Raw genomic sequence first — 26828 nt, 5'->3', positions numbered from 1 at the left:
CTTAAGTTACCATCGATGAAGAGATCAATTCCGGTTCACTAGGACCCCGTGTAGTTTTTTGGCCATGCATTCTGTGGCGCTGTCTGTGGTGCTGATCCCTGGAGTCCAACTGGTTCTCTGGCGCAGCTACAGCAGTGGATGCAGCTTATTTCACTTTGGAGTGTCGCAGCCGGTAAACTTCTCGTCGGGTCCTGGTTCTAATGTGGCAGGCAGTTAAAGAACCGTTGACCTTTCTGGTCGCTTCTCACCCCGTCCCTCACCATCAGCAAAAGGCTAACACTTCTTTTTTTTAATTTTATTTTTCAGGTTCATTTCTAATTTTGCCCCCCCAGGCTTTATGTCCTATATCGTCGTTGTAAGTGGACATGCAAAAGTATTATGTGTGTGTGTACGCATGTGTGTACAGTGGGTCTCACGGTGCTCGCAATTTCTCCCACTCTCACTGTCAGCAGTCATCCACCCACACTGACAGATCATTGTCCCACAGCCTTAGGGCCAGAACATGGATTGTGCGTGTCTGTGTGTGTGCTCGTGTGTGTAAGTGAAGCTTCAAACTTTAGTTCAAGTCAACCCTTAGGGTCGAAGTGTCTGTGTGTTCAAACTTTAGCTCAAGTCAAGTTGAACTTTATGTGTGAGTGTGTACATGTTGTGTGTTCAGAATCTAGAGAAGGTAAAGGGTGTGTATGTGGATGTGTGTGTATGAGCAAGAGAGAAAGAAAGAGTGAGAGAGAGAGCATTTTAAAACTGCAACCCAAAAAGTCAAGCCTTAGGGTCGAAGTATGTGTATGTGAGTGGAAAACAGCAGCTCAAGACAAGTTGAAGTCTGTTAGTGTATGAGCTCCAATTGACTTTAAGTCCATGTTCTCAAACACATGCTTGTACAGTCAGGGAAAAAAATATTTTGCTCATTCTCTAATTTCAATGTTTATTTGAACAGTGAGAGGCAGAACAATATCAAAAATCTAAAAACTATGCATTTCAAAAAAGCTATAAATTAATTTTCATTAAATAAGTATTTGATCCTCTATTAATCAACAAGATTAATATTTTACACAGGTAAGGATCTGACATTGAGAGCTTCTCAACTCATTGCCTGTATAAAAGACACTCATCCAAAGAAGCAATCAATCTATCCAGATTCCAAACCAAAGAGCTGTCCAAGGATGTCAGGAAGAATATTGCAGACCTACACAAGGAATAGACTGCAAGACCATTGCCAAGCAGCTCAAATCAAATTCACGGTATGATATGCAGTGAAATGCTTTAGCGACTGCTATAGACAACAGTATTGCAAGTATACAATGAACAAATATCCAAATATTGCAAACATAACCAATATATTACACTTTTATGTTTTTAACATAAAATATGTTTAACAGGTAGGGTGAAGTAAAGTGTAAGTAAAAAGTTAAAAAAAAGTGATTGAAAGTGAAATTGAAAGTGCTGAAGTGTATTAGTGTTCTGGCCTTGAAGTGTTGTGGTTGTTGAGAGGTCATATGGCCTGCGGGAAGAAGCTCCTCTTCATTCTCTTTGTGTTGGACTTCAGGGAGCTGAAGCGCTTCCCTGATCGCAGCAGAGAGAACAGTCCATTGTTGGGTTGGCGGAGGTCCTTCACTCTCTTCCTGGCCCTGGTCCAGCACCGCTTGCTGTAGATAGATTGAAGGTCAGGGAGCATTGTACAGATGGTGCATTCAGCTGATCGAACCACCCTCTGTAGGGCTCGCCTGTCCTGCATGGTGCTGTTTCCGAACCAGCTTGAGATGTTTCCCATCAGGATGCTCTCTATGGTGCAGGAGTAGAAGTTCCTAAGCACCTTGGAGGGCAGTCTAAAGTCCCTCAGGCGTCTGAGGTGGTAGAGAAGCTGCCGGGCCTTTTTCACCACGGTGTTGATGTGACAGGACCATGACAGGTCCTGCATGATGTGAACTCCGAGGTATCAGTCCACTCTCTCCACTGGGCTCCTGTTGATGACAGGGGTCTGGTAGTTCCTCTCCTGCTTGGTGGATGAGAAGGTGACAACAATTGGTGCGATTAATCACAAATGGAAGAGCCATAAAATAACTGCTTTCATGTTCTGGGGCTCCATGCAAGATCTCACCTCATGGAGTTTCAATATTAAAGAGAACAGTGTAGAACCAGCCCAGAACTACTTGATAGGAAGTCAATGTTCTCAAGGCAGTTGGGACTATATGACTCCAAGAACATTGTCCCCACCATCAAACATGGTGTGTGTTTGGAGGGTGAACTGTTATTCTGCCAAGGGGACAAGACAAATGCACCGCATCAAAGGGAGGATGGATGGGGCCATGTACCATCAAATCTGGGGAGAGAACCTCCTTCACTCAGATGAAAATGGGTCGTTGGTTGGTATTCCAGTGTGACAATGAGTTAAAACACATGGCCAAGGAAACAAAGGATTCTCTCAAGAAGAAGCTAATTAAGATCTTAGAATGGCCCCAGACCCAGGGAGCTGAAGGTTTAGGTTGCCAAACATCAGTCACAAAACATTAATGTCTATGTGCAAACCTTGTTAACGGCAAGAAACGTCTGATTGCCAACAAAGGTTTTGCCACCAAGTACTAAAGCACATTTTTCAAAGGAATCAAATACTTATTTAATTCATGAAAATGCAAATTAATTTACTATTAATATTACTATTACTGTTTTGAAATGCATTCTGGATTTCTTTGTTACTGTTCTGTCTCTCACTGTTCCATTAATTTTATAGAGAGATCACTTCTTTGTTAGTAGGCAAACTTACAAAATGAGAAGGGGTTCAAATATTTTTTCCCCTGACTGTGTGTGTGAGTGGGTGTGTGACTCTAACCAAATGTTAAATGCAGGTTAAATGGTCAAACTTCAGCGTCAAGGTGTGTGTGAAATCAGCGTTTGACAATGTTCTGAGGATGCACAAGTTCAGTGCATGTAATTCATCCAGAGGCATGTGTCTGAGTATGAGAGAAAGACAGTTGCTTGTATGTGTAAGTGTGAAGTGCATTGTGTAACCCTGTGCCTATCACAGCAATTGCACCCTTGATTGAAGGGCACGGCAGCAAGTTTAGCGTTCAACGTGTCACGGCTCATTCGCCGGGTGTTGCATGACCACCGCACTCGCCAACATGAAATGAGAGGACTTGTTTCACATTGCAGCCTGGGGACCCGCACGTCCCCCACCCTGTCAGCCGGCCCAGCGCATTACCACCCACAGGAAAGCCGTGACCTTTCCCCAAGTTTACCACTTTAAATATTTAGCCTCCCCTTTCCCGCTGAGCCTTCAAGTGCTTAGCATGGGTGCTAAGGTTTCTGATTAACCTCTCAATAGCCATCTTTCTCCTCTCCACTGTGCTTGACACACAGTTCCTTTTTTCACGTTTATTAAAGAAGCAAAGAGAGTCAGAACCTGCATAAAAGTGACCTGGAACCGATATCCCTCAGACACAGGAACTCTTACACAAGCACACACCAAAACAGTACAGTGTACATTGGAAAAAAGCCTTCTCTCCCGAGTCTGACAGTCGGTGTCATGTAGAGGCCAGGATACTCATTGCACTCTTATTAGGAGCTGTCTCCACTACACAGGCACAGGACCACTGCAGGGACGAGCCAACAGAGCCACACTGCTACTGCACAGCACAAAATTTTTATATATATATATATATATATATATATATATATATAGAGAGAGAGAGAGAGAGAGAGAGAGAGAGAGAGAGAGAGAGAGAGAGAGAGAGAGTCATGTGAGAAAATTAGGACACTCCATTAAATAACCAGCTCTTAAATAACCAGGAAATGTTCACATATCAATGTCCAATCATGTTTTTATGTGTGTCTGGAAAAGAAAGTGACTTAATTACAATTAAACAACAAAGATTTATAACATTTTACACATAAAAAAAAAGATATGAACAAAAATGTGTATTTTAATGGAGGAAAAAGTTAGGACACCCTACCCCCTAATAACTAGTGTTGCCCCCTTTGGCTGATATAACTTTGGTGAGACACCTTTGGTAGCCTTTTACCAGTCTCTGACATCGACCAGAAGAAATTTTGCCCCTCTCCTCAACGCAGAATTCTTTCAGCTGTGAGATGTTTGAGGGCCCATTTCAAGTCACCCCACAGCACCTCAATGGGGTTAAGATCAGGGCTTTGACTTGGCCATTCCAGGACTCTCCATTTCTTAGTTTTTAGCCAGTCCTTGGGGGATTTGCTGGTATGCTTTGGGTCATTGTGATGAAGCGGAACATGAAGTTCCGCTTCAGCTTTAATTTTTTTGCAGATGGTGTCACATGTTCTTCAAGCACCCTCTGATACACAGTAGAATTCATGATGGATTCTATGATGGTGAGCTGGCCAGGTCCTGCTGCAGCAAAGCATCCCCAAACCAAGATACTGCCACCTCCATGCTTCACAGTTGGTGTGAGGTTCTTTTCTTGGAAGGCTGTATTTGGCTTACACCAAACATGTCTTCTGTTCTGGTGTCATGTGTCCAAAGAACATTATTCCAGAAGTAATTGTCTTTGTCCACGTTCGCTCTGGTAAACTTCAGTCTGGCCTTAATGTTTCTCTTAGAGAGCAAAGGTTTCCTCCTTGCACACCTCCCATGAAAGTCATACTTGTGTAGTCTCTTTCTGATATGCACTTTCACATTGACAGTAGCCAGAGCCTGCTGTAGTTCCCGTGATGACATTTTAGGATTTTTTATGACTTCTTTGAGCATCTTACGATCTGCTCTGGGGGTCAATTTGCTTGGACGGCCAGACCTGGGCATGGTGGCAGTTGTTTTGAATGTCCTCCACTTGTAAACAATTTTTCGGATGGTGGAACGGCTGATGTCAAATTCTTTCTAAATCCCTTACCAGACTCATAAGCAGCCACAATCTTCTTTCTGATGGCATCAGACAGCTCTTTAGATCTCACCATGGTGCTCACTTCAACAGTCAGGAGCACACCAAACTAATCTAAGGTTTAACCAAGGCAAGGCTTCTTTACAATGCTGGGTAACGATGTACTGATCATATGCACCTCAGGTGATACAACTGTGTGTGTTTTTAACCATTTTAAGTGGGATAATATGTGGGGGTGTCCTCATTTATTCCTCACCAGAAATTGCATTAATTTTTTTTTTTATCTAAGGATGGGCCAAATCCTGCAATGTGTGTGTATTTATTACAAGAACACTTAATAAAACAATTGTAGATTATGTTTCATCAAAATATCCACCGTTTGCCTTCATCAGATGCACAGATTCACTGCATCATTTCCAGCACCCTTTCAAGCAGAGTAAGGGTACCAAAGATACTCCAATATTACCAACATTAACAATGTGTTACTGCAGACTAGGGTTAGGTTTTTTTTTTTTTTTTTGACAATAAAATAATATTACAAGTATATCTTGGGGCAGTGGTGGCCTAAAAGGGGGCAGTGGTGGCCTAGAGATTAAGGAAGCGGCTCCGTAATCAGAAGGTTGCCGGTTCAAATCCCGATCTGCCAAGGTGCCATTGAGGTGCCACTGAGCAAAGCACCGTCCCCACACGCTGCTCCCCGGGCGCCTGTCATGGCTGCCCACTGCTCACTCAGGGTGATGGGTTAAATGCAGAGGACAAATTTCACTGTGTGCACCGTGTGCTGTGCTGCTGTGTATCACATGTGACAATCACTTCAGTTTAAGAACTTTATCTTTTTATAATTCAATTAGGGGGCCAAACATTTGGCATAAACATATACATATGACTTTTTCTCCAGACCAGCTGGCTGTTATATATATGTGTGCATCACAGATGGGTGTGATTCCGCACAGCTTGGGCTACCGTGTTCTTTGACACATCGTGCTGGATAGTGATCTGTGAAGTGTCCAGGTATATTTTTAAAATGACTTAAACATACAGTATATAGTTGACAGGTATTTCCTTTTACTCCTCAAATGATGGGAATTCAGTGGAAATGCCAAATGACTTTCCAGGTAATAAGGCGTGCCCCTTCTGATGCATTCATAGAATCGGCGGTGTCAGCAGGACACACATTAATGCATGAAAAATGAGGCAAGCTGAGCGAATGAAAGACCACATCAGATCGGGCGTATTAAGACACAGACACGTTGAAAGGGGCCCCGCCCGATCCTGAGCATCTGCTGAGAGGAGCAAAAACATACCAGAGTTCATTAAGGCAGTGCTAATTTGCACTAATTTCAGAATCGTTCATTGAAGTCTGCATTCATAAAATTTTTTTCTGCATTTGCCTACTGATGAAAGCATACAATAAAATTGCGAAAACAGTAAGGATTGGGTCAATTATCAATGCAAAGCCAAAGGTATGGTGCGTGCATGTGAAAATGAAGTGATTGTCATTGTGAATCACTGCAGCATGGTGCCTCAACAAAATGTGTCCTCTGCTTTTAACCCATCACCTTTAGTGAGCAGTGGGCAGCCATGACAGGCACCCACGGAGCAGTGTGTGGGGATGTTAGTTTTCTCAGTGGCACCTTAGTGACACATCAGGATTCGAAACGACAACCTTCTGATTACGGGTCTGCTTTCTTACCTGCTAGGCCAGACGCTGTGTGCGTGTGTTTCTGTTTGTGTACCCTGTGGTGGTCTGTCAGCCTGCCCAGGGTGGGTCACCGCCCTGCACCCAGTGTCTTGGGATGGGTTCCAGCAGAATCAACATTTTCGCTATTCAGACTCACTTATCCAGAGCGACTTGGTACTTACAGGGACAGTCCACCTGGAGCAATTCAGCTTTAATGTCTTGCTCAGGGACACAATGGTAGTAAGTGGGGTTTGAACCTGTGACTTTGTTGTCATCTTGTTTGTAGAAATTCTATACCCTCTGTAACCCTTTTTTTCTTACTAGGTCACACTGAAAACATGATAACACACTACCACACACTAACAACTATCACTGTTGTGCTCTGATACACGTAGCCACAAATAAAGACCAGATTGCAGTGCTGACCTCTGACTATGGTGTAGACTCATTTTTCTCAAGAGCAACAGACTGATTTAGACTCAGTGTGATGTGATGTGTTGGAGACTATAGCCTGTACAGTGTTTCAGTGCCGTAACATCAATTATTGATTAAGCAGTGCAACATGATAGGGAGCTGTAGTTGACACCAGTGTGCGGTGCTGCGGGAACAACAAAAGTGCCACCTCGGGTGTAGAATTTCCAGCAAGCTGCATCTGGAAATCCCGTCAACACGCATAGTGCTACAATAAACAGGCACAGGCTGTAGTCAGATACACTAGCAGATTCTCCACGTTGTAAACCAGGCAGAATGAGGTGTAAAGGGATTCAGGCAGATATAGCAGCAATCCAAGGACGGCCCTAGGACAACAATTAAAAAGAAAATATCTGTTTAACTGTGTGAATTAAACCAGTCACATCATCAGTAAGGCCAAAAATAATATGAAGTCAGTTGATAATAAAGATGAACTGAACTTTCTTCGCATCTTTAGACAACCTAGCATTGAAGCAGGCCTAAATTTGAAAATAATATTGAATAAAAGCATTCTTTAATGAGCTCTAATTCCACGATTTCATATTTCCGTTGCCCCACGGTTTTAGCTGTTTCAGCAGCGCTACCCCATACGTGATGGTGGAGGTCCTTGCCGACTTCCCTCCACTTCTCCGCCCCCAGATTTGCACTTAACACCTTCGCGCGGATGGCCCCTTCATTCATCAACACTGTTTGTCTTGGTGACAAGAAAGCCGCTTGCAGAATATCAATACGGGCTAAAACAATGCGCCGGTCCGTCAAGCCTGTAACCTTCAGCTAAATGTCACTCTGCTTAATCCTGTTTGAAAATTAAACATTGAAAAACCTTTAGCATTTCCATCCTCTCCTGCCTAATCCCTCCATCCTCGCGCGCCGTCCTGCACGCCCGTGACATTTGTAAATATGATGTTTCTCCCGCCACCGCCGTTTGTTTGTTGGCTGGTAAGTAAGGACAGAGGCCGAGGATGATAAACTGCGGCGATTGAATTTTTTTTTACTGCCCAAGTCCACCTTGCGGCCGCGTTAGTCTTGTAGTGTTGTTAGAGGAGCAGAGTGGCAGTAAGACTGGGAGGGAGGGAGGCCTGTCAGGCGTCAGCCCAGTGGCTCTGTGAAAGAGGGGAGTGTGGCGGTGTGGGGTGACACACAAGCCCACCCCCGACACACATATTTACATAAACAAACTTAGGCCGCGCGCTGCAATTACGGCAACTGGCCGAGGAAGACGAGGCACGTCGGATGGGGACAGGGAAAAGCGATTGAGGCAGAAACTCCATTAAAAGTGGTGAAGGTGCGTGCACGCATGCAAACGTCTTCACACTCGCACACACTCGCACGCGTAGATGCAGGGAGAATCGGGCTTCTTTGTATGCGTGACGTGTGCGGCGTGAGAAACTGACTGGACCTGAACGTACACTCGAGGTCTATATGTTCCTGCTATGGACCATTCTGTGAGAGGATAAAGGAGAGGTGGGGGGTTTTGTAACTAAATTCTACTAAAGTCTGTGAAGATTCCCAGTCATCCAGGTGAAATTGTCTGAAAGTTGAGTCATGGGAACTGGACTTCTTTCTTTAAAGTAGATATGTTTCATTCTGCATCCACAGAACTTTGTCAATCTGACAAATATCTGACAAAGTTCTGTGGATGCAGAAAGAAGTCCAGTTGCCATAACTCAACTTTCAGAAACATTCTACAAAATTAAAGCACACAGGATGTGATGTATTTATTTGTTTCTTATAAATGCTACCCACTACTGTATCAAATCCCTTTTTTTTTGGTACTGATGGTATTTTGTAGCTCTGTCCAAAGGATTACAACGTTCTCTGTGTAATACACTGCAGAGTGTCTTGATACACAAACAGTTTGTGGGTCACAGCAGATCCACTCTGGATGTCCATGACACTGCTGCTCTAGCCCTGGCCGTGTGTATTTGTGATACCATTGGCAGTTTAAACAGGCTCTGGACCTCCAGCTGCACTCAGAGCTCTTTTATGAATGCAAGCCGGAGAGCTGGGAGTGCCCAGCGAGGACGTGTCCGTGTTGTGTGAATGGGAGTGGATATATTATTTAGCTTGCGGAGTCGGCTGTTCTCCCGGCATAATGCAGCGTTTGGGCTTCGTCCTTGGGCTGCTGGGCCTTTGTCAGACATGAGAACTCATTCTGGGAAGAGCGGCATCCAAAAGGGAATGAGTTTTTTTTTTTTTTTTTTTTTGAATCATTGCCTGTTTCAGAGGAGCCCAACGTTCTCTCTAATTTCCGTCTCATCAGACCCAGCCTCAGCTGTGGTATTTGAGAGTGAACGGCGTGCCGATGTGTGCCTGTCACTGAGAGACTGAGCAGGAGAGTAAACCCCATTTACACCACGCGGTGTTTTTCCCGAGTCTGAGCCGACGCGTTTCACTTGTTGTTACTCTGCACTGGGGTGGTCTGGCCATCAGGGTATTCTTCAGCTTGGAGTGTTTGTGCGTCTGTGAGCTTATGTGAAAAGATTGTCTGGGATAAGATATGCTTTCCCCCCCTTTTGTGATGGTGGGTGTGTGTGTGTATGTTAGAGAGTGTCTATGGGATGAGTCTTACTTCTCTGGTTGCTGTGTTTTTGCGTATGTGTGTTCACAAGATATTTAATGCACTACTATACCAATAAAGACCTCTGGATTTGTGTAATGAATCTTTGTACATGCATGCATGTTTCTGCAGTGTAATGTATGCAATGTTTAAATGTGTATTCTACATTAATGCGTGTTTCAGGTGGGAGATGCAGAAAGACGCAGCTCTGGAGGATGAAGAAAAGCTTTTGGTGGATGAGCTGCGGAAGGTTTGCTCCAGCCTCAGCAAGAAGTTCCAGCTAGAATCTTCTTCTACACCTGCAGAGCCGACTGCTGCAGAAAAGACGGTTCATTAAAGTACACGTCTAGGCAATACTGTTAAAATAACTCAAAATAAATCATTACTAAAGAAAAAAAACACTTCACGTACTACAGTCCGATGTACACCACCTTACACACTACAGGCCTAAACTGCATTATTAAAATATTCCCTGTTTCAGCAAAAAAAATAAAAATACCTACATTGTTACTAAAACATGTTATGCAATACTTTAATTACTGTCATGTCAACTGGTCTTTCCTTCATTTTCTTTGGTGGTTTTGTTTAATAGACGTTTTTATTTTTATTTATAGGCTCCTTGTAAAGTGGAGCTGTTAGTTCAGTATAAACCATTTGCATTTTTCTTTGTAAAATATTTGATGAAGAATTAAAAGTTTGTCCTTGATCATCCTTTTTCTGACTGTTTAAACAACTGTTTTAAAAAGATGTGTTGGAGAAAATGGTTAAAGGCACACATTACGACAGGTGGAGGTAGATAGATGATGAAAAACCCACAGACAGATTTTATGTGAAAGGCATTTTATAGGTAAACCGTTTGGTGTGGAAGTGAAAGCAACAAAGAAACAGACGCCGTCCAAAGATAAAAAAAATCCCCCAAATGCCCGATGTAGCCTTCAATATCTACAGAGCACAAAGCGGGATTATATGAGAAAGCGACATTCACCCAGAATGAAGAGCGGCCAATTTTTAAAGCCTTCTCACTATTGTTAATATGACAAGATTCATGGATTTGGGATAAACAACTGGCAGTCTTATTGATTTGTGTCAGTACAGATAGCTCTGACTGTCCCTTCGAGTGCATTATGTGCCAGAAAAGCTTGTTCAACAAATTTCCGAACATTCTGGTGTCAACAATGAAGAGTGTCTCTCCTGAAAACCCTCAAATTAACATATCACTGCATCCAACGATTGCCTGGTAGCACCTGCTTCTCCTCTTCATAGTTGCCTTTTCTAAGCCTGGGAACAGCTAAAGGACGTTATTAGAACGTTTTGTGGCCTTCTTAATTTAAAACAAATAAAGTGTGAGTGGGGAAACGAATCACTAAACGATAAACGATAGAACTGCATTGTTCTGTAGGGTGGTAGTAGCCTAGTGGGTAACACACTCGCCTATGAACCAGAAGACCCGGGTTCGAATCCCACTTACTACCATTGTGTCCCTGAGCAAGACACTTAACCCTAAATTGCTCCAGGGAGACTGTCCCTGTAATACTGATTGTAAGTCGCTCTGGATAAGGGCGTCTGATAAATGCTGTAAATGTAAAATGTAAATGTTCTGTCCGACGAGCGAAACGCGGCGGCTGTCTCTTTAACAGCCGCACTCGGGGGTGTAACGTCACTTCCGCTTCCGCCGCACGCAGCGGGTTTTCCGCGTTGTGCGACGCGGAAGCGAGGCGTGCCGACTGTTTTGAAATGTCCGCGTTTCGGCTCGGCGCCACGGTACGTGTTTCCCGCCGGCTGCGGAGCGCCTGTCGCCCGCAGCCGCCTGTCGTTCCGCTTGCCATTAAAACGTTGTCACCGCATCACACGTCTGTCCCACACCTCTCTGGCTCGCTGTCCTCTCTGCTGCCCGCACTGAGTCCGCCCACCGATTCACCGACTCACCGACTCCGTTCTCGTGCCAGCCCGCTGCTGTGGTCTGGGGTTGTAAGTCTTGTGCATGTGCCTCCTCTCAGGGTTGCCGGCTGTGATCCAGTCCACAGGAAGGCCCATGCACGCCAGACCCCTTCTCATTTTGTTTCTGTCTGCGTGTGTGACTATGGCTCAGTCGGTCCAAGACGACAAAGAGAAGACAACTGCACTCAAAGGTCGGTGCTCTTAGTGTCACCGATGCTTTTAATGCCTCACACCAGATCGGTGACAAATATTTTTCTGTTTCAGTTTTGCACAAGCATTTCCCCCAGTTGAATGAACGATTAGCAGCTTTTTGTTGGTAGTTTCTGTAATTTCATCACCAAAGAACTGTTGTCTGGTGAATCTGGCTGCTGATGTATGTCCCCCAATGCCTCCCAGTGACAAAAGTAACCATGTCTGCAACTGTTATGTCAGATCTGTTGTCCAGAATAGATCTGGATGAGTTGATGAAGAAGGACGAGCCTCCCCTCAGCTTCCCCAAGACACTGGAGGAGTTTGAGTATGCTTTCAACGAGCGTAAGTGTTTCTTCCCAGGTTGTACATCATGTATGTAACTGTATAGCCTTGTGTGATGGTTATGTGTGTTGGCTGTTGGTTGCTTTTGTATTATGTAGCTTCCTGGCCTGGATTGTAGTATAATGGAATGTGTGTCCAAAGTTTTATAGTCATCAGTTATCAGCGATAGTGTTTTTATTTATTTATTAATTTCTGTTTGTCATTTGTATTAAGTATTAAGAGCACCACTTTGCTTTCTGTATCCACCGGCCCATCACACACAGTTATTGTGACAAGTCTTTTGTCAATTATACAGTACAGGCCAACAGTTTGGACACAACTCTTCATTCAGTGTGTTTTCTTTATTTTCATGACCATTTACATTTGTAGATTCTCACTGAAGGCATCAAAACTATGAATGAACATGTGTAGTTATGCACTTAACAAAAAAGGTGAAATAACTGAAAACATGTTTTCAGCAACTAAATAGCCGCCCTTTGCTCTGATTACTGCTTTGCACACTCTTGGCTGAAGCTTATCGAGGTCGTTACCTGAAATGGTTTTCCAACAGTCTTGAAGGAGTTCCCAGAGGTGTTTAGCACTTGTTGGCCCCTTCGCCTTCACTCTGCGGTCCAGCTCACTCCAAACCATCTGGATTGGGTTCAGGTCCGGTGACTGTGGAGGCCAGGTCTCCACTTTGTGTTAAGTACATAACTCCACATGTGTTCATTCATAGTTTTGATGCCTTCAGTGAGAATCTACCAATGAAAATAGAGAAAATGTGAAATGCAAGTACAATATAATTTTGAAATATTTTCTGGAAATTTTCAAAAACAGAGATTTTTTCGTGAACTTTGCTTTAGTCATTTGTCCCTCCAAGTGACCATTACCATGAGCAAGACGGTCGTTCTGACAGCAATCATTGCTTCAGCTGCTCAGATAAACTCTTTGATGAGTTCAGTGCAGAGCGCTGGGTTTTGGTACTGCTCTGGTGTTCAGTCTGTGTTCAGTCAGGCTTCTCCTCTGCCTGTGTTTGCTTTGACGGGGGGGACGCGTCGCTCCACTGGCAGCTCCGGAGACAGGGGCTGTTCGGGACGGGCTGTCAGCGGCCCGCTCATCCCTGCATGCCGCTGACGGGGGGATTTGCATAACCTTGCTGTTCACGTCCGAAAGCCGCCCCCGTTCCTGTGCCTAAATAAATAAATCTACCTGAAACCCTCAGTGCCACTTTGCGTCAACCGATGGATTTTATTTTCCTCTGAGACGTCAGTCTCTCAGCAGCTGCTGGATGCGCTGCAGTGGCCTGGCGGCTGTGCTGCATTTCCCGACGAGGCCCGGGCTGCTGCTGGATGTTGCTGCTGCTCAGCCTGTGTGTGTGTGACAGTGGAAATGTGTGTCACTCGTTGGCTTGCATTACACCACCAATATCTGTTGATTGCCCATGAACATGGTGCATTACGAACAAGTACAGTCAAATGAGGCGGACATGAGGCGGGGCTTAAGTAGTCCAGAAGTAGGGTGCAGGGAGGACAGTTAGTTACCCCTGTTGACTCCTTCCATTTGAGACTTTGTTCGTTGTTTATATGTCTTCTGGGTTTCAGAAATAATTGCAACCAAAAGGGCCGGTAGTTATGCAGATAACTAGCCGGAAGTAAATGTAAATGCAAAAGACATACTTCATGTGACATTATCCAACCATGCCCAGATACATGTAACATAACATTTCAAAACCTGGGCCGTATGAGTTTGTGGGGGATGTAATGGAATATCAGTGTCTGCCACTGATAAAATTATTTTTTTTTTTTTTATCTTAATCATAGTGATGACGGCTTCATCCCGTCAGCCCACGGGCCTTTTTCATTAGCACAAGCCGAGGTTATGTACACCTAATTACAGCCCGAACCGAGAAATGGATAATTATGCAGCCGAGAGGGAAGAGAAAAGAAGGGGGGGGGTGTTTTCAGACAGCTGTGCAACACAGTGAGTGTGCTGAGGCCGAGCCATCTTCATCACTTGCTCATCCTCATCATCTTGCACACTACTTGACTCCCCCCACCCACACCTTGAATGTATAATTCATTTCAATAATCTCCCCCCCTCTGGTAATAATAGTTCTGGTCTCTGCTCACTACGGTGTTCTGTGTTGCTCTGCACACCAATCCGGTCCACCAGAGAAACATTTTCTGCTTTTTTTTTTGGATTTATCACCTACTAATGGCACTGATGTTGCCGCTTTTTTTTTTATTTAAGTTTTTTTTTTTTCTCCCCCTCCCTTGGTTCTTGCCGCGGCAGACTAAATTGAGAAAGTAGGAGGATAAGATACCCTCAGGCGATCCGGGTTAAGTGTCTGCACTCAGAGTTTTTAGCGATTTGGCGTCATGCAATCATAGAGGTCAGAATTCAATTTAATGCTCCTTTTGCCTTCATTAGCCTGCAGTGTCAGCAGCAGGATAGATGAGGCTGCATCGGCGCTCACTGCTCACGCCTCGGCCTCAACTTGAGCTCCTCCGCTTTGCCTCATAACTAATCAGGTTTTAAATATTACTCCTTGCTTTACTTTGTTTCTATGGAAAGCAGCTTCAATCTGGCCTGTATGAGGGCGAGGGTTTAATGTTCTTCTGTTCACTTGTTCCCCAGTTTGTGCACACCTTTTAGCTTCTGCCATTAATACCATCTTTTCCCTAAGATCTGTACTTATCTTAGCTAAAGGAATTGTTTTGGTTGTCAAAAAGTTATTTTCTTTTTTCTTTTTAAATGATCTCCCTCCCAGCGCTAAAACAGTAAATTAGGCTGCTCTGTATTAAGTTGTATTTAAATTGAAGATTCATCTGCAGGATCTGAAGAGGCTCCATCCAATCATCCTCATCATCCTTTCATTTATTTACAGAATAGACGTATGTATTGGGCAACTTTAAGAAATCTAAGTCCATCTTTCACCAGCATTTCTTCACCTGACAGGAAAATTAGTTTTTGCTTCTACATTGTCTTAGTGGTCCCCTAATTCTGTATCTGAAGTTTCTTTCGAAATTCATCTGTGGTGCAGAATTACAGCCTCTTTGAGCCAGTCCCACAATGATATTTCTCCAGGATGCGCCATTTTGGTGTCTGTACCTTTAAATGCAAATTAGGGGGAGAGCAGCAAGACGAGGAGGAGAGTGGCCTATAGATGCTGAGCGGGCATTCACAGAAATTACGTCATCAACACTATTCACTAACCACAATGTTTGGAGCAAGTCGTGTCTGCGTTTTTCCAGAAAAATAAAATGAACTCACTGGTTCTTCAGAGTCTTGCGTGACTGAACTAAAAAAAATACATTTGTGCTCATTCTTACATCCAATCACTGAGCAAGTACAATGGTTTGCACCTTTGGAAGCAATGACGGTTGGTGGATTTCCTTTTTTAGGGAAGTGGTGGAAAATTCTTTGTGCAGCCAAAGCATGAAGAAAGGGGCAGTAACCATTACCCTTATGATGAAGTCAGGGTTAATTGCTTGAATATTTTGCTTTATCAATGGGGTTGGGACCATTAGTTGTGTTGTGCAGAGGTTAGGTTACTACACAGCCGACAGCCCTATTGGACAACTGTTAAAATTCATATTATGGCAAGAAACAATTGGCTTACTAAAGAAAAATAAGTGGCCATCATTACTTTAAGAAATGAAGGTCGTCATTCCGGAATATTGCAAAAACTTTAATTGTGTCCCCAAGTGGAGTCGCAAAAAGCCATCAGGCTCTTCAACAAAACTGACCCAGGAAAGGAAGACCAAGAGTAACCTCTGCTTCTGAAGACAAGTTAATCCGAGTCACCTGCCTCAGAAATCGCAAGTTATCTGCAGCTCAGATCAGAGACCAAATAAATGCCACACAGTTCTAGCAGCAGACCCATCTCTAGAACAACTGTTAAGAAGAGACTGCGTGACTCAGGCCTTCATGGTCAAATAGCTGCCAGGAAACCACTGCTAAGGAGAGGCAACAAACAGAAGAGATTTGTTTGGGTCAAGAAACACAAGGAATGGACATCAGACCAGTGGAAATCTGTGCTTTGGTCTGATTAGTCCAAATTTGAGATCTTTGGTTCCAAAGATCTCTGTGTCTTTGTGAGACACAGAAAGGGTGAACGGATGGATTCCACATGCCTGGTTCCCACTGTGAAGCATGGAGGAGGAGGTGTGATGGTGTGGGGGTGTTTTGCTGGTGACACTGTTGGGGATTTATTCAAAATTGAAGGCACACTGAACCAGCATGGCTACCACAGCATCGTGCAGTGACATGCCATCCCATCTGGTTTGTGTTTAGTTGGACGATCATTTATTTTTCAACTGGACAATGACCCCAAACACACCTCCAGGCTGTGTAAGGAATATTTGACCAATAAGGAGAGTGATGGAGTGCTACGGCAGATGACCTGGCCTCCACAGTCACCGGACCTGAACCCAATCGAGAGGGTTTGGGGTGAGCTGGACCGCAGAGTGAAGGCAAAGGGGCCAACAAGTGCTATAAACACCTCTGGGAACTCCTTCAAGACTTTGAAAACCGTTTCAAATGACGACCTCCTGAAGCTCATAGAGAGAATGCCAACAGTGTGCAAAGCAGTAATCAGAGCAAAGGGTGGATATTTAGAAGAAACTAGAATATAAAACATGTTTTCAGTTATTTCACCTTTTTTTGTTAAGCACATAATCCCACATGTGTTCATTCATAGTTTTGATGCCTTCAGTGAGAATCTACCAATGGTCCTGAAAATAAAGAAAACACACTGAATAAGAAGGCGTGTCCAAACTTTTGACCTGTACTGTACATATCACCATTTCTAGCCACTGCAGGACCATAGACAGGCAAGAGGTACTAATATTTATGTTAAATAATCTTACAAACTGAAATGTTAATGATAGGGGACCTTTAACTATGTACAATGGAGTTTTCGTTTTAAGACAGACAGGTAGTGTTCACTTTTCAAACGAGATGTAAAATTCTTGATAACAGAGTTCCCAGACCTTCTGACACAGGAAACTTGCGCCACACTAGAATGAAAGTGTGTGTGTGTGTGTGTGTGTGTGTGTGTGTGTATGTGTTATGTTTACCTGTATAAAGACATGTCTGTCTTGGGGAAGTCTATCTTAGGCACGTTCTGAGCAATTGGGTATATAACTGGAAAGAAAGGTAGACAGGAGAAAAGGAATGAGAGTAGAAGGAAAAGACAGCGCCATAGCAGCTGTCCTGGCCCGCCCCTTCCAGACGTCCCAGAAGGCCGTTGGAGTGGCGAGCAGAGCGTGCTCAGTGCAGTCCTCTACACTTTCTCAGACTGCTGTACCTGCCAGATGGGGGGATGGCAGCCAAACACATCTAATTACAGAGAGGGAAGAGTAGCGCTGCTGAAGCCAGCGGCCCAGTCCCGAACTGAAGGTCAGAGCCAGTTTGTCTCTGACAGACGGGAGTGCCTTTCAAGCGTTCCGAACACACACGCACAATTGGTGAGTTTTCAAATTCCAAAGTTACACAGATTCACAAATAATCCTGATGAATATGTGAGAGGTGAAGACTGGTGGTTTCTGACAGTAGCACTGGTGTGATGTGTGAGTGAGAGAAGAAAGTGTGCTGGTGTGTGTGTGAGAGAGAGAGAGAGAGAGAGACCTGTGTTTGGGTTTCTTGGGGCAGATGAACGGGTGATGCTGAATTGGCCCTGGTTTCTAGTGGACTTGGTACCCTGTTCTGGACCTATTGACAAATTAAAAGGAGTGCAATAGAACAATTTTTTAAATTAATGATTTACTTATACACTGTACATTTTCAAGAATTTCATGTCTATGTCTCTCTCAGTCTTTCTCTGTCTTTCTGTCTGTCTACAGACGGGCAGCTCAGGCATACAAAGACTGGCGAGGCCTTCGTCTTTAACTACCGAGAGGACCTCCACCGCTGGAACCAGAAGCGATACGAGGCACTCGGGGAGGTGAGTGTAGAGAGATTCCTGTTCCCTGCCCCTGTATTCCGCGGCTTTGCTGGTAACTGAAGTCAGTTAATTAAAGGCGAGGAGGGTGAAGAAGCATGAGTGTGAATAGATGAGTGTAGGAGAAGGTTCTGCAGCGGTAGGGTACACATGGCTACGCCGCGTTTGATGTATCTGTGTTTTTGATTTTAATATCTTCATAATTGGATTTTCAGGCATAATCCTGAGAACTCTGCGTGACTTACACACATTCACTCCAGTACACGCATACACACATACCTTAACATATGTATTACATGTGTTTTTTTTTTTTTTTCTCAAATATGTATATTTCTGCTAACTTTATTATAAAACTTTTTCAAGGTCTTTATGCGGACACTCCCTCCCTTATATTCCTAATATGGGTTTGATGTGCTGGAACTACATTTTTACCTGTTTGTGGTAAAATGTCTTGCCTGAACTTTTAAGCTTATATACAGTACAGGCCAAAAGTTTGGACGCACCTTCTCATTCAATGTGTTTTCTTTATTTTTATGACCATTTTACGTTGGTAGATTCTCACTGAAGGCATCAAAACTATGAATGAACACATATGGAGTTATGTACTTAATAAAAAATGGTGAAATAACTGAAAACATGTTTTATATTCTAGTTTCTTCAAAATAGCCACCCTTTGCTCTGATTACTGCTTTGCACACTCTTGGCATTCTCTCGATGGTCCCTTTGCCTTCACTCTGTGGTCCAGCTCACCCCAAACCATCTCGATTGGGTTCAGGTCCGGTGACTGTGGAGGCCAGATCTCGACTTTCTGTTAAGAACAGTGGAGGAAATAATTATTTGACCCCTCGCTGATTTGTCCAATGACAAAGAAAGTCTCAGAACAGTATCATTTTATGTTTATTTTAACAGTGACAGCACATCAAAAGAAAAATTGAAAAAATAACTTTAAATAAAAGATAGAGACTGATTGGACATAACTCCACATGTGTTCATTCATAGTTTTGATGCCTTCAGTGAGAATCTACCAATGTAGATGGTCATGAAAATAAAGAAAACACATTGAATGAGAAGGTGTGTCCAAACTTTTGGCCTGTACACTGTAGAGCTTTTATACACACACACAACAGAGCGCATAAATGGCTGCATTTGTGGACATAGTGACAGTGATGATGGTGGGTGAAAGCGTGCACGTGTGTAAGGGGGGCGATGACACTATGTGTGACAGAAAAAAGTGAGGGTAACAATGATTGTGTGTATATGTGCTTGAGTGTGAGCTACGTATAGTGACAATGACAGTTTTGCGTATCTGTGTGTGATGAAGACAGCACATGTGTGAGGTTGGAGTGCTGGTGATGACACCGTGTGTGTGAATGTGTGAGAGGTAAAGACCGGTGGCACTGACAGTAGCACTGCTGTGTTTGACAGTGGTGATGACTTTAGTGTGTGTGTGGGTGAAAGAGGAACGTATGCTTGTGGTGTCACCTGTGTGTGAGGAAAGATTACTGGATGAGCATGTGTGGGTGTCCGTGGGGGTCAGTGGTCTGGCACTTGTCTGCAGTACACGGACCTGTTCCAAAACGCTTAATTCACAGCCGGTTCAGGTGAAAGGTGAAAGTGAAGTGATTGTCATTGTGAAACCATCACAGTTAGTGAGCAATGGGCAGCCATGACAGGCGCCCGGGGACAGTACCTTGCTCAGTGGCACCTTGGCGGAACGGGAATCGAACTGGCAATCTTCTGATTAAGGGCAGTGGTGGCCTTAATCGCTAGGCCACCACTGCCCCATTATCTCACCGCAGAGCAGGAAAGTGACTATAGTGGTTCTGCTGAGGCGCTGCAGAACTGCGGTATACGGAAGTGTTCTTGTGTAACTCACACAGCCGGTTCGGGCTCTGCCCTGCCCTGCCGCCTCCCGGCATCTATATGCATTCCTTAAATCTTCGTTAATTTGCATCCCTGTTGTTTGTATTTGATGGTGCCGCATTCTTTGAAGTTCAAAGGATTACCTGTGTTTTTTGGTCTGTGTGTTTCTTATCCAGATCTGTCCTCAGAGAAATAGCCTTCTATAATCACACACACACACACACACACACACACACACACACACACACACACATATATATATACATCATTTGAGAACAGAAGAAAATCCATTTAAACTCACTGACTGTGTCTTCTTTTGTTTGTGAAGGTAGGCAGTTTACCATCTTTTACCATCATGCTTTGGGACTTGTTTTCCTGCCAGACTTTCAGACTGCTTGCCTCTGACCTGCACACAGACACACACATACACACTTTGTCCTCACACAGCAATACCGTCGAACCTACAGTAGAACTACTGGCACCAAGTCATAGCAGATCCTTTAAATCCTGTAAGATTGCACGCACACTCAAGCCACATGAGTCTCAATTGAATGGAAATCTGTAGAATTTAAAAGTCAAGTCACCTCCTCAAACCATTCTTGAACAGTTTTAGTATCGTGAAAGAGGACATTGCAATTCAGGAGTACTGTTTCCATGAAGGTCTGCAACAGTGTAGGAAGGTAGGCGGGCCTTCACTTCCCATGACACTGACTGGTTCACCACATTTGGTAGGTCCAGCTAGCACCTATTTTTCGGACTGAGACTGACCACTGATGAAGGACCGGAAGATGTTCAACCCAGTCTGATGTAAGTAATTGTAAATATGGCAGAAGTTCGACCTGATCCACGCATTTAAACACTGAAAATGTCCCCCAGTCAGTGGAAGTGAACAGGGCCTGCTTCTCAGGGCTTCCTCATTGGGGCTGGGGAGGGAGGGGAGGAGGAGAGCAATGGCCTGTGATTGTGAGCGCAGGGTGGCACCAGATGTCCAATTTGCACTTCAGCCCTGTCTGAATGGGGTGATGAATCGCAGAATGAGCCCGACAGCCTTGGGGAGAGGAAGCGGCGACTCGACTCACAGCTGGGATTACCGCACGAGCGGGATGCCGAGGCCAGACCTGCTCATCGCTCGAGAGAAAGAGGCCCATTTATTCTGTTCTGCACATCTTCGCTGAAAATGAAGCTGGCAAAATGCAACAGCTTGTTTATTTGACCTTCTCTTCTAGGATGACCATATCAACAGGATATGATCGCCACTGAATGCTTTGTGTTTGTGTGCGTGAGAGAAAATGTACTTTGTGACCTTGATTCTAAAACTGTCCCACAGCGGCATTAGACCACCCCATGTTATTTGGTGAATTTTTGGCCTGTGGTCGGGGAGAGTGTTTCCCTATTTGTTGGCCTAGATGAATGAAGTGTGTGTGGTGGAGTGTTGCTTCTCCTCTGATGGGTGACTTGTGTCGGCTCTGGTCCAGATGGAGCTGTATTAATCTGTTAATAAAGCAGGATTTCTCTCCTCTCTCCCCTGCATCTGCATAGAGGGAGAATATTCTAATGAAGAGCAGCGATGGTAACGGCCAGATGGCCGTATTATGATGTCTTTTTTTTTTTTTTTTTTTTTTTTTTCCCCTTCACTGTCTCCCCTTCATACTTTTTCCCATCTTTCATCTCTTGATACTGTATAGAGTACAGTTCGTTTGCAAATGTAGTTTGCGGGACAAATTAATATTGGCTGTCTCGCAGTATTTAAGAGGCTTCATGTTACGTTCGGTGGCTGCTGCTGCGAATATGCTTATGTTTTACACCCACATCTTCTGACACTGAACTGCTAACAATATATATTAGATAGTACATTGTGAATTCAGTGGATTAATAGTAAAAAGTATTTATATTTATTCCTTGACTATTGGGTTACTTACATTTAATTTGATGTTGCCTTAAATGTACCATATTTACCACTGAGGACACTGAAGCTATTTTCTCAATTTTTTAGTAATTACAATTTATGAAGGCAATTTATATTAAACAAATTAATTGATGAACGTAGGATGTGTCTGGGTTGTGGACTTGGGCTGGGTTGTGGTTGTGGACCCCATCTAGGGGTTGGGAAACATGACAACAAACGGTGGGAATACACAGATACCAGGCCCAAGTGAAATATTGTGCTTTTACAGTGAGCGGTGAACAACCAACCAAACCTAAAGTGCTATATACAACAACACAACATTTACAGCATTTATCAGACGCCCTTATCCAGAGCGACAACAATCCACAGGAGGACAACACACCATGAAAGGAGAGACTATACAGATATATAACAAAGCCACAACTAACCACACTAATAACTCTAACACACAACAAAGGCTTATATTCATCTCTACAAAACTCCATAACTCTCCTCTCCCCGCCTCCTCCTCCGACTCCACAACAATGAGCCTTGACAGGTGCTTGGAATGGTCCTTAAGTACTTAGGTGCTGTGCGTTGATTGGCTGGCAGTTAACGAGGGAATCGGTGGGCGGAACCATAATCCCAATCGCCGCCCATCAGACAGCCTAAAAGGGAAACACGCACAAACGCAGAGCACCCCAAACCATGGTACGGCCCAAAGGACGGAACATGTTGACATCTAATGCCCTTTGCTGTGTGTGTGTGTGTACATTCACGTTGGTTTGTGTGTGTGAAAAGTTAAACTGGTGACTACAGCTCTACTACAAGTGCATACACTTTGTTCTGTTTTAGCTTCTATGAGTTCTATTTTCACTCCGCATCCTCCAAAATAAAAACCTTTATGCCTGTCTGTCTTTCTTCTTACTTCTCTCTTTCTCCCTCTCTCTTTCTGTGAGATTGGTTGTGGCAGCACCGTTGCCAAAGTGATCAGGTGATAAAAGGTGTACCAGAGAAATGAGGAGCGATGAAGTGACATAAGTGATTACATTCAGCACAGCCGCAGTCCCATGTGTGAGTCAAGGTATTTGTTTCAGTTTACAGCCAATGCTGTGGCTGTGGCTGTGGTTCTGGTCTGATTCTGGCATGGAAGCTGCAGACAGCTCTTCTCATTTCTGGTAGATGTGTGTTTAATACACAGGTAGTTTTAGACAGGTATGGTCACCCAATCTGAACTGAAATGTGTCCTCTGCTTTTAACCCATCACCCTTGGTGAGCAGTGGGCAACCATGATCGCTGCTCAGGCAGCAGTGTGTTGGGACGGTACTTTGCTCAGTGGCACCTTGGCGGTTCGGGATTCTGATTACAGGTCCGTTTCCTTACCTACTAGGCCACCACCACCCCAGGGTGTCTGATAAATGCTGGGGAAAAATGACTTTAACAATGTTCCCCTTTGTTGAAGTCACATATAACAGATTTAAGCTCTGAGTCTGTATTCTATTGAACTTGGAGATTTCTTGTGTTTTACATCTCTCTCCCATGAGCCTTTGCACTAAGTCTGCAACTGGTTGCCACTGCTGCTCTTATTATGTAAACACCTTTAATGTGATGACCATTCTGTCCTCCTGGCTAAGTGCCTTTTAGTGATTGAGCCCCATCCATCGTGTGTGTGTGTGTGTGTGTGTGTGTGTGTGTGTGTGTGTGTGTGTGAGTGTGAGTTTAGAGTTCCAAGACAAATTTGTATCGATTCCTTGACCTGCCACCCTTTTAAGAGTTCCACCGTGACTGAGGTGGGGTCAAGACTAGGCCTTATCCAGTTAAGAGTGCACACACACACACACACACACACACACACTCATTCTTTGTCTCTAGTTGTTGTGTGGTCCAGACCGGGGTCGTCTCATGTCTGTCTTTGTTTTCTTGGTTCCGTTCTGTAATCCTCCTCCTCCCTGTGGGGATGTTGGAAATCACCGCTTCCTCAACTTGCCCCCAAAGCCCATGATGAGCCTCTGTGTGTGTGTGTGTGTGTGTGTTGTGTGCACACATCTATCTGTTTTTACCGCCCCCATCTTGCCCTACTGGTCATTTCTTATTTGTGTGTCTTGATGTTTAACTCTCCAGCAGGGGACATCTTTAAGAGCGTGTGATTTAATGTGAGTTAATGAAATGGTGTGTGACTGTGGACTGTGTTTTGTGGGGTCTGACCTGATTTAGGCTCGTTAAAGTTGACGTTTGCTTTCTGGATTGATCTGTGCTGAGTTACTTCTTCAGAACTACCGCGGACTGTCATTAACCTGTCACCTCATGTGTCGCCTAAATGGTGAGATAGTAACAACCACTTAGCGTTCCTACCTGCGGCTCTGCTGTTGTGAATCTAATAAGACGCCATTAATTATGACACGGAGGGGGTTTGTAATTATGCTGATGGTACAGGAGAGATATGGCTTCCTCTTTTCTCCTCTCCTGTCCTCTTCTCTCCTGTCCTCTCGTGTCCTCTCCTTTCCTCTCACCTTACTAAAAAGGTCTGATGAGTCATAATTATGTCAAATCTGAGCTTGATGCATTGTAATTTAGAGCTCAAGATAATCCCTATAACACTTTTTAGCATTAAGAACGTTTGTTCTCTCTCCTCCGCTACCCGCTGTGCTTGTCATTTTTCAGCCCATCATTTCTTACCCAACTGCATTTAAGTAAATACCTGTCCTCTGAGGACTGTTTAGTCTCATGTACTTGCATGGCTGTGGTCTTATCTAATGGGTTTCTGCTGAACCTTTTTTCTGGGGTGTCAGCTGACTTTGACCTCTCTCATGCTTATTTTTTAGCCTTCCTCGAGCCCCACCTACACAAGAATCCTTCCAACAAGTAAACTATTTTCTTCGGTGTAGACAGTATAATGGGCAATTCTCTGGAAAATGAAACCAAAATGCAAAAAAAAGAAAGTTGTAATTGTAATATTTGCTCTTTTACTTGTCCCAATATTTAAGACAGGTACTCAGATAATGTGGGTCATCATTTAATTTCAATGTAATAAAAAATAAATAAAAGGTTTTTCAGACATTTAAAGTGAAACTGAAGTGATTGTTACACTGCAACACAGCACACGGTGTACACAACGAAATGTGTCCTCTGCTTTTAACCATCAGCCTTGGTGAGCAGCGGGCAACCATGACAGGCGCCCGGGGAGCAGTGTGTGGGGACGGTGCTTTGCTCAGTGGCACCTTGGTGGATCGGGATTCAAACCTGATTATGGGGCCGCTTCCTTAACTGCTAGGCCACCACTTTTTCTTTTTTTAAAGTGGAAGTGAAGTGATAGTCATTGAAAAATGAAACAATGAAACAATTTGAAACACGGGTACCTCTCGCAATGTAAAATATTTGCTAATTTTAATGACATTCAAAGCACATTATTATGATAACAGATTATATATTTGATATTATTATCATATAAGTTTATATATGTTATACTGAATTGTGCATCAGGCATAATTAGAGCAGTGGCATTGTTCCGTGCATCATGTACCATGCATCAACCCACCTTGGTCATTTTAGTTTCATATATTGGTATTGCATAAACATTATTTTAGTGTTGCACAATTTTGACACCCATTATACACTGAAATATTTGGTGCAATAGTTTTGTCTGAATTTTGTAAATTTCCCACTTGTGGGACTAATAAAGGATCATCTTATTTTTCTCTTATCTTATGCTTATAGAGTTCACCAAATTTTATTGTGGAAGTTTGTTTTAACCAGTAAAAGACCAGTAAAACTTTTTTTGTGTCTTGTGTATCACATGGCACAACAAGTACTACAAACATGTCACACTGGTTCATAGTTCTGACCACTAGTTATGGGGATAAAGGTCTTGTTTCCACAGGGCCCTCTGTGGGTCTCTTATGTATATTAATGTGATGCCGTTGCACTATGACATGCACTTTCAGTAGCCTAAACCTGATTATTTTTGTGGTGTTAGGAAGTGCCAAATATGTGTCCCGTAGTGTTATCTGGTGTTAAGCATAGCTCTACATTCTATGTGTGCTGCTTGTTTGCGAGTGTATGGTCAAAGGCACCTCAGGATTTAGAACTGGATGTTATTGGCCAAATATATGCTCTTTCAGTGAAGAGGATCGATTAAAAGTGATCCTGCAAGAGTGTCTGCATGGTGACCTTCCACTCTGGAAAGTTTGATGTAATGTAAAATTCCCTGTGTATTTTTGTTACTGAGATGTATGTAAATATATATTTATATAAAAATAATGTCAGTCTAAAATCAAGCATAGTGGGACTCAGTTCACCACTGGTGCAGAGTTCTCATTTTTCATAAAACAGTGTTGACTCTAATGCCAAATGGCAGGACGTGTATTTTAATGCATTGCGTTCGTAGTGGAACTAGACATGACGCTGGATTTATGACTTGCCGGTGGTCGTTCTGACTGGTCTGAAGACAGAGGATGTTTTTGCATGTGCTTTGATAAAACACCGATGCGGATAAGGCGGCTTTCCTTACATAAACACAGGGGACGAGACATCTGCCGTATCGCAGCGCCAGCCTGTCCCGGCCCCAGACTCGTCTCCAGACCTCCCGCTCTGCTCCCTCCTCCCTTTCCTGGAAGGGTTACTCCATCACCACCCAGAGCAGACCGCAGAGCCCGCAAGGGTCATGCTCCGAGAGAGAAGAAGCCTGAGGCGATAAGCAGCTGCTCTCCCTATACACACACAGACAGGACCCAGAGGTCATCCGCAGATCTCTGTCCAAACCACGTCTTTTGTGGCCCTGGGACTTTCCTCTCATACGCCTCCAAAAGCCACATTGCAGAAACCAGCCTGTGAGTTCAGCTGCTGAAAGTGGAGAAGATGTGGAGGAAAGAAAGGGGTGAAAAAAAGACCAGCAGAATAGAGAAAGTCGTTGATGTCATTGAACCATGAAACTTTTAGCCCAGGGTTGGAATTACACTGTATACATGTTCCTCCGCCGTGTAGCTGGCGGGATAAACACACCTTACATCAACTGTCTCTCTCGTAGCTGAGATTTCTGCCTTTTAGCTGACAACCCCCACATGTCTCCCCAGTGCCCCCACCTATCTCCCTCACTCTGGCTGACTGCGGGCCAAATGTATACTTCTCCATAT

General features: G+C 43.9%; 2 protein-coding genes across 15 annotated transcripts in view; both read left to right on the top strand.

Moving 5' to 3' along the window:
- The window catches only part of kiaa0825 (KIAA0825 ortholog), a 107458-nt gene extending 97188 nt beyond the window's left edge, over nucleotides 1-10270 (top strand). For 13 of the 14 annotated variants that reach the window (XM_028983651.1, XM_028983620.1, XM_028983610.1 and 10 more), the window contains one exon: nucleotides 9740-10270. In XM_028983651.1, the coding sequence (XP_028839484.1) occupies nucleotides 9740-9893 (154 nt within the window). In that variant the 3' untranslated portion in view covers nucleotides 9894-10270. The remainder of the gene's footprint in view (nucleotides 1-9739) is intronic. The other variant, XR_003750126.1, reaches the window with a different exon arrangement.
- A 963-nt stretch (nucleotides 10271-11233) lies between these two features.
- Nucleotides 11234-26828, top strand: part of arb2a (ARB2 cotranscriptional regulator A) — a 131811-nt gene continuing 116216 nt past the window's right edge. Inside the window, exons 1-4 of the mRNA XM_028978045.1 lie at nucleotides 11234-11317; nucleotides 11554-11685; nucleotides 11927-12028; nucleotides 17854-17954. Coding sequence (XP_028833878.1) covers nucleotides 11589-11685; nucleotides 11927-12028; nucleotides 17854-17954 — 300 coding nt within the window. The 5' untranslated portion in view covers nucleotides 11234-11317; nucleotides 11554-11588. The remainder of the gene's footprint in view (nucleotides 11318-11553; nucleotides 11686-11926; nucleotides 12029-17853; nucleotides 17955-26828) is intronic.

The sequence above is a fragment of the Denticeps clupeoides genome, chromosome 1 (genome assembly GCF_900700375.1).
Source record: "Denticeps clupeoides chromosome 1, fDenClu1.1, whole genome shotgun sequence".
Classification (NCBI taxonomy): domain Eukaryota; kingdom Metazoa; phylum Chordata; class Actinopteri; order Clupeiformes; family Denticipitidae; genus Denticeps; species Denticeps clupeoides.
The sequence above is the reverse complement of the archived record's forward strand: the minus strand, read 5'-3'. Positions and strand labels throughout refer to the sequence as shown.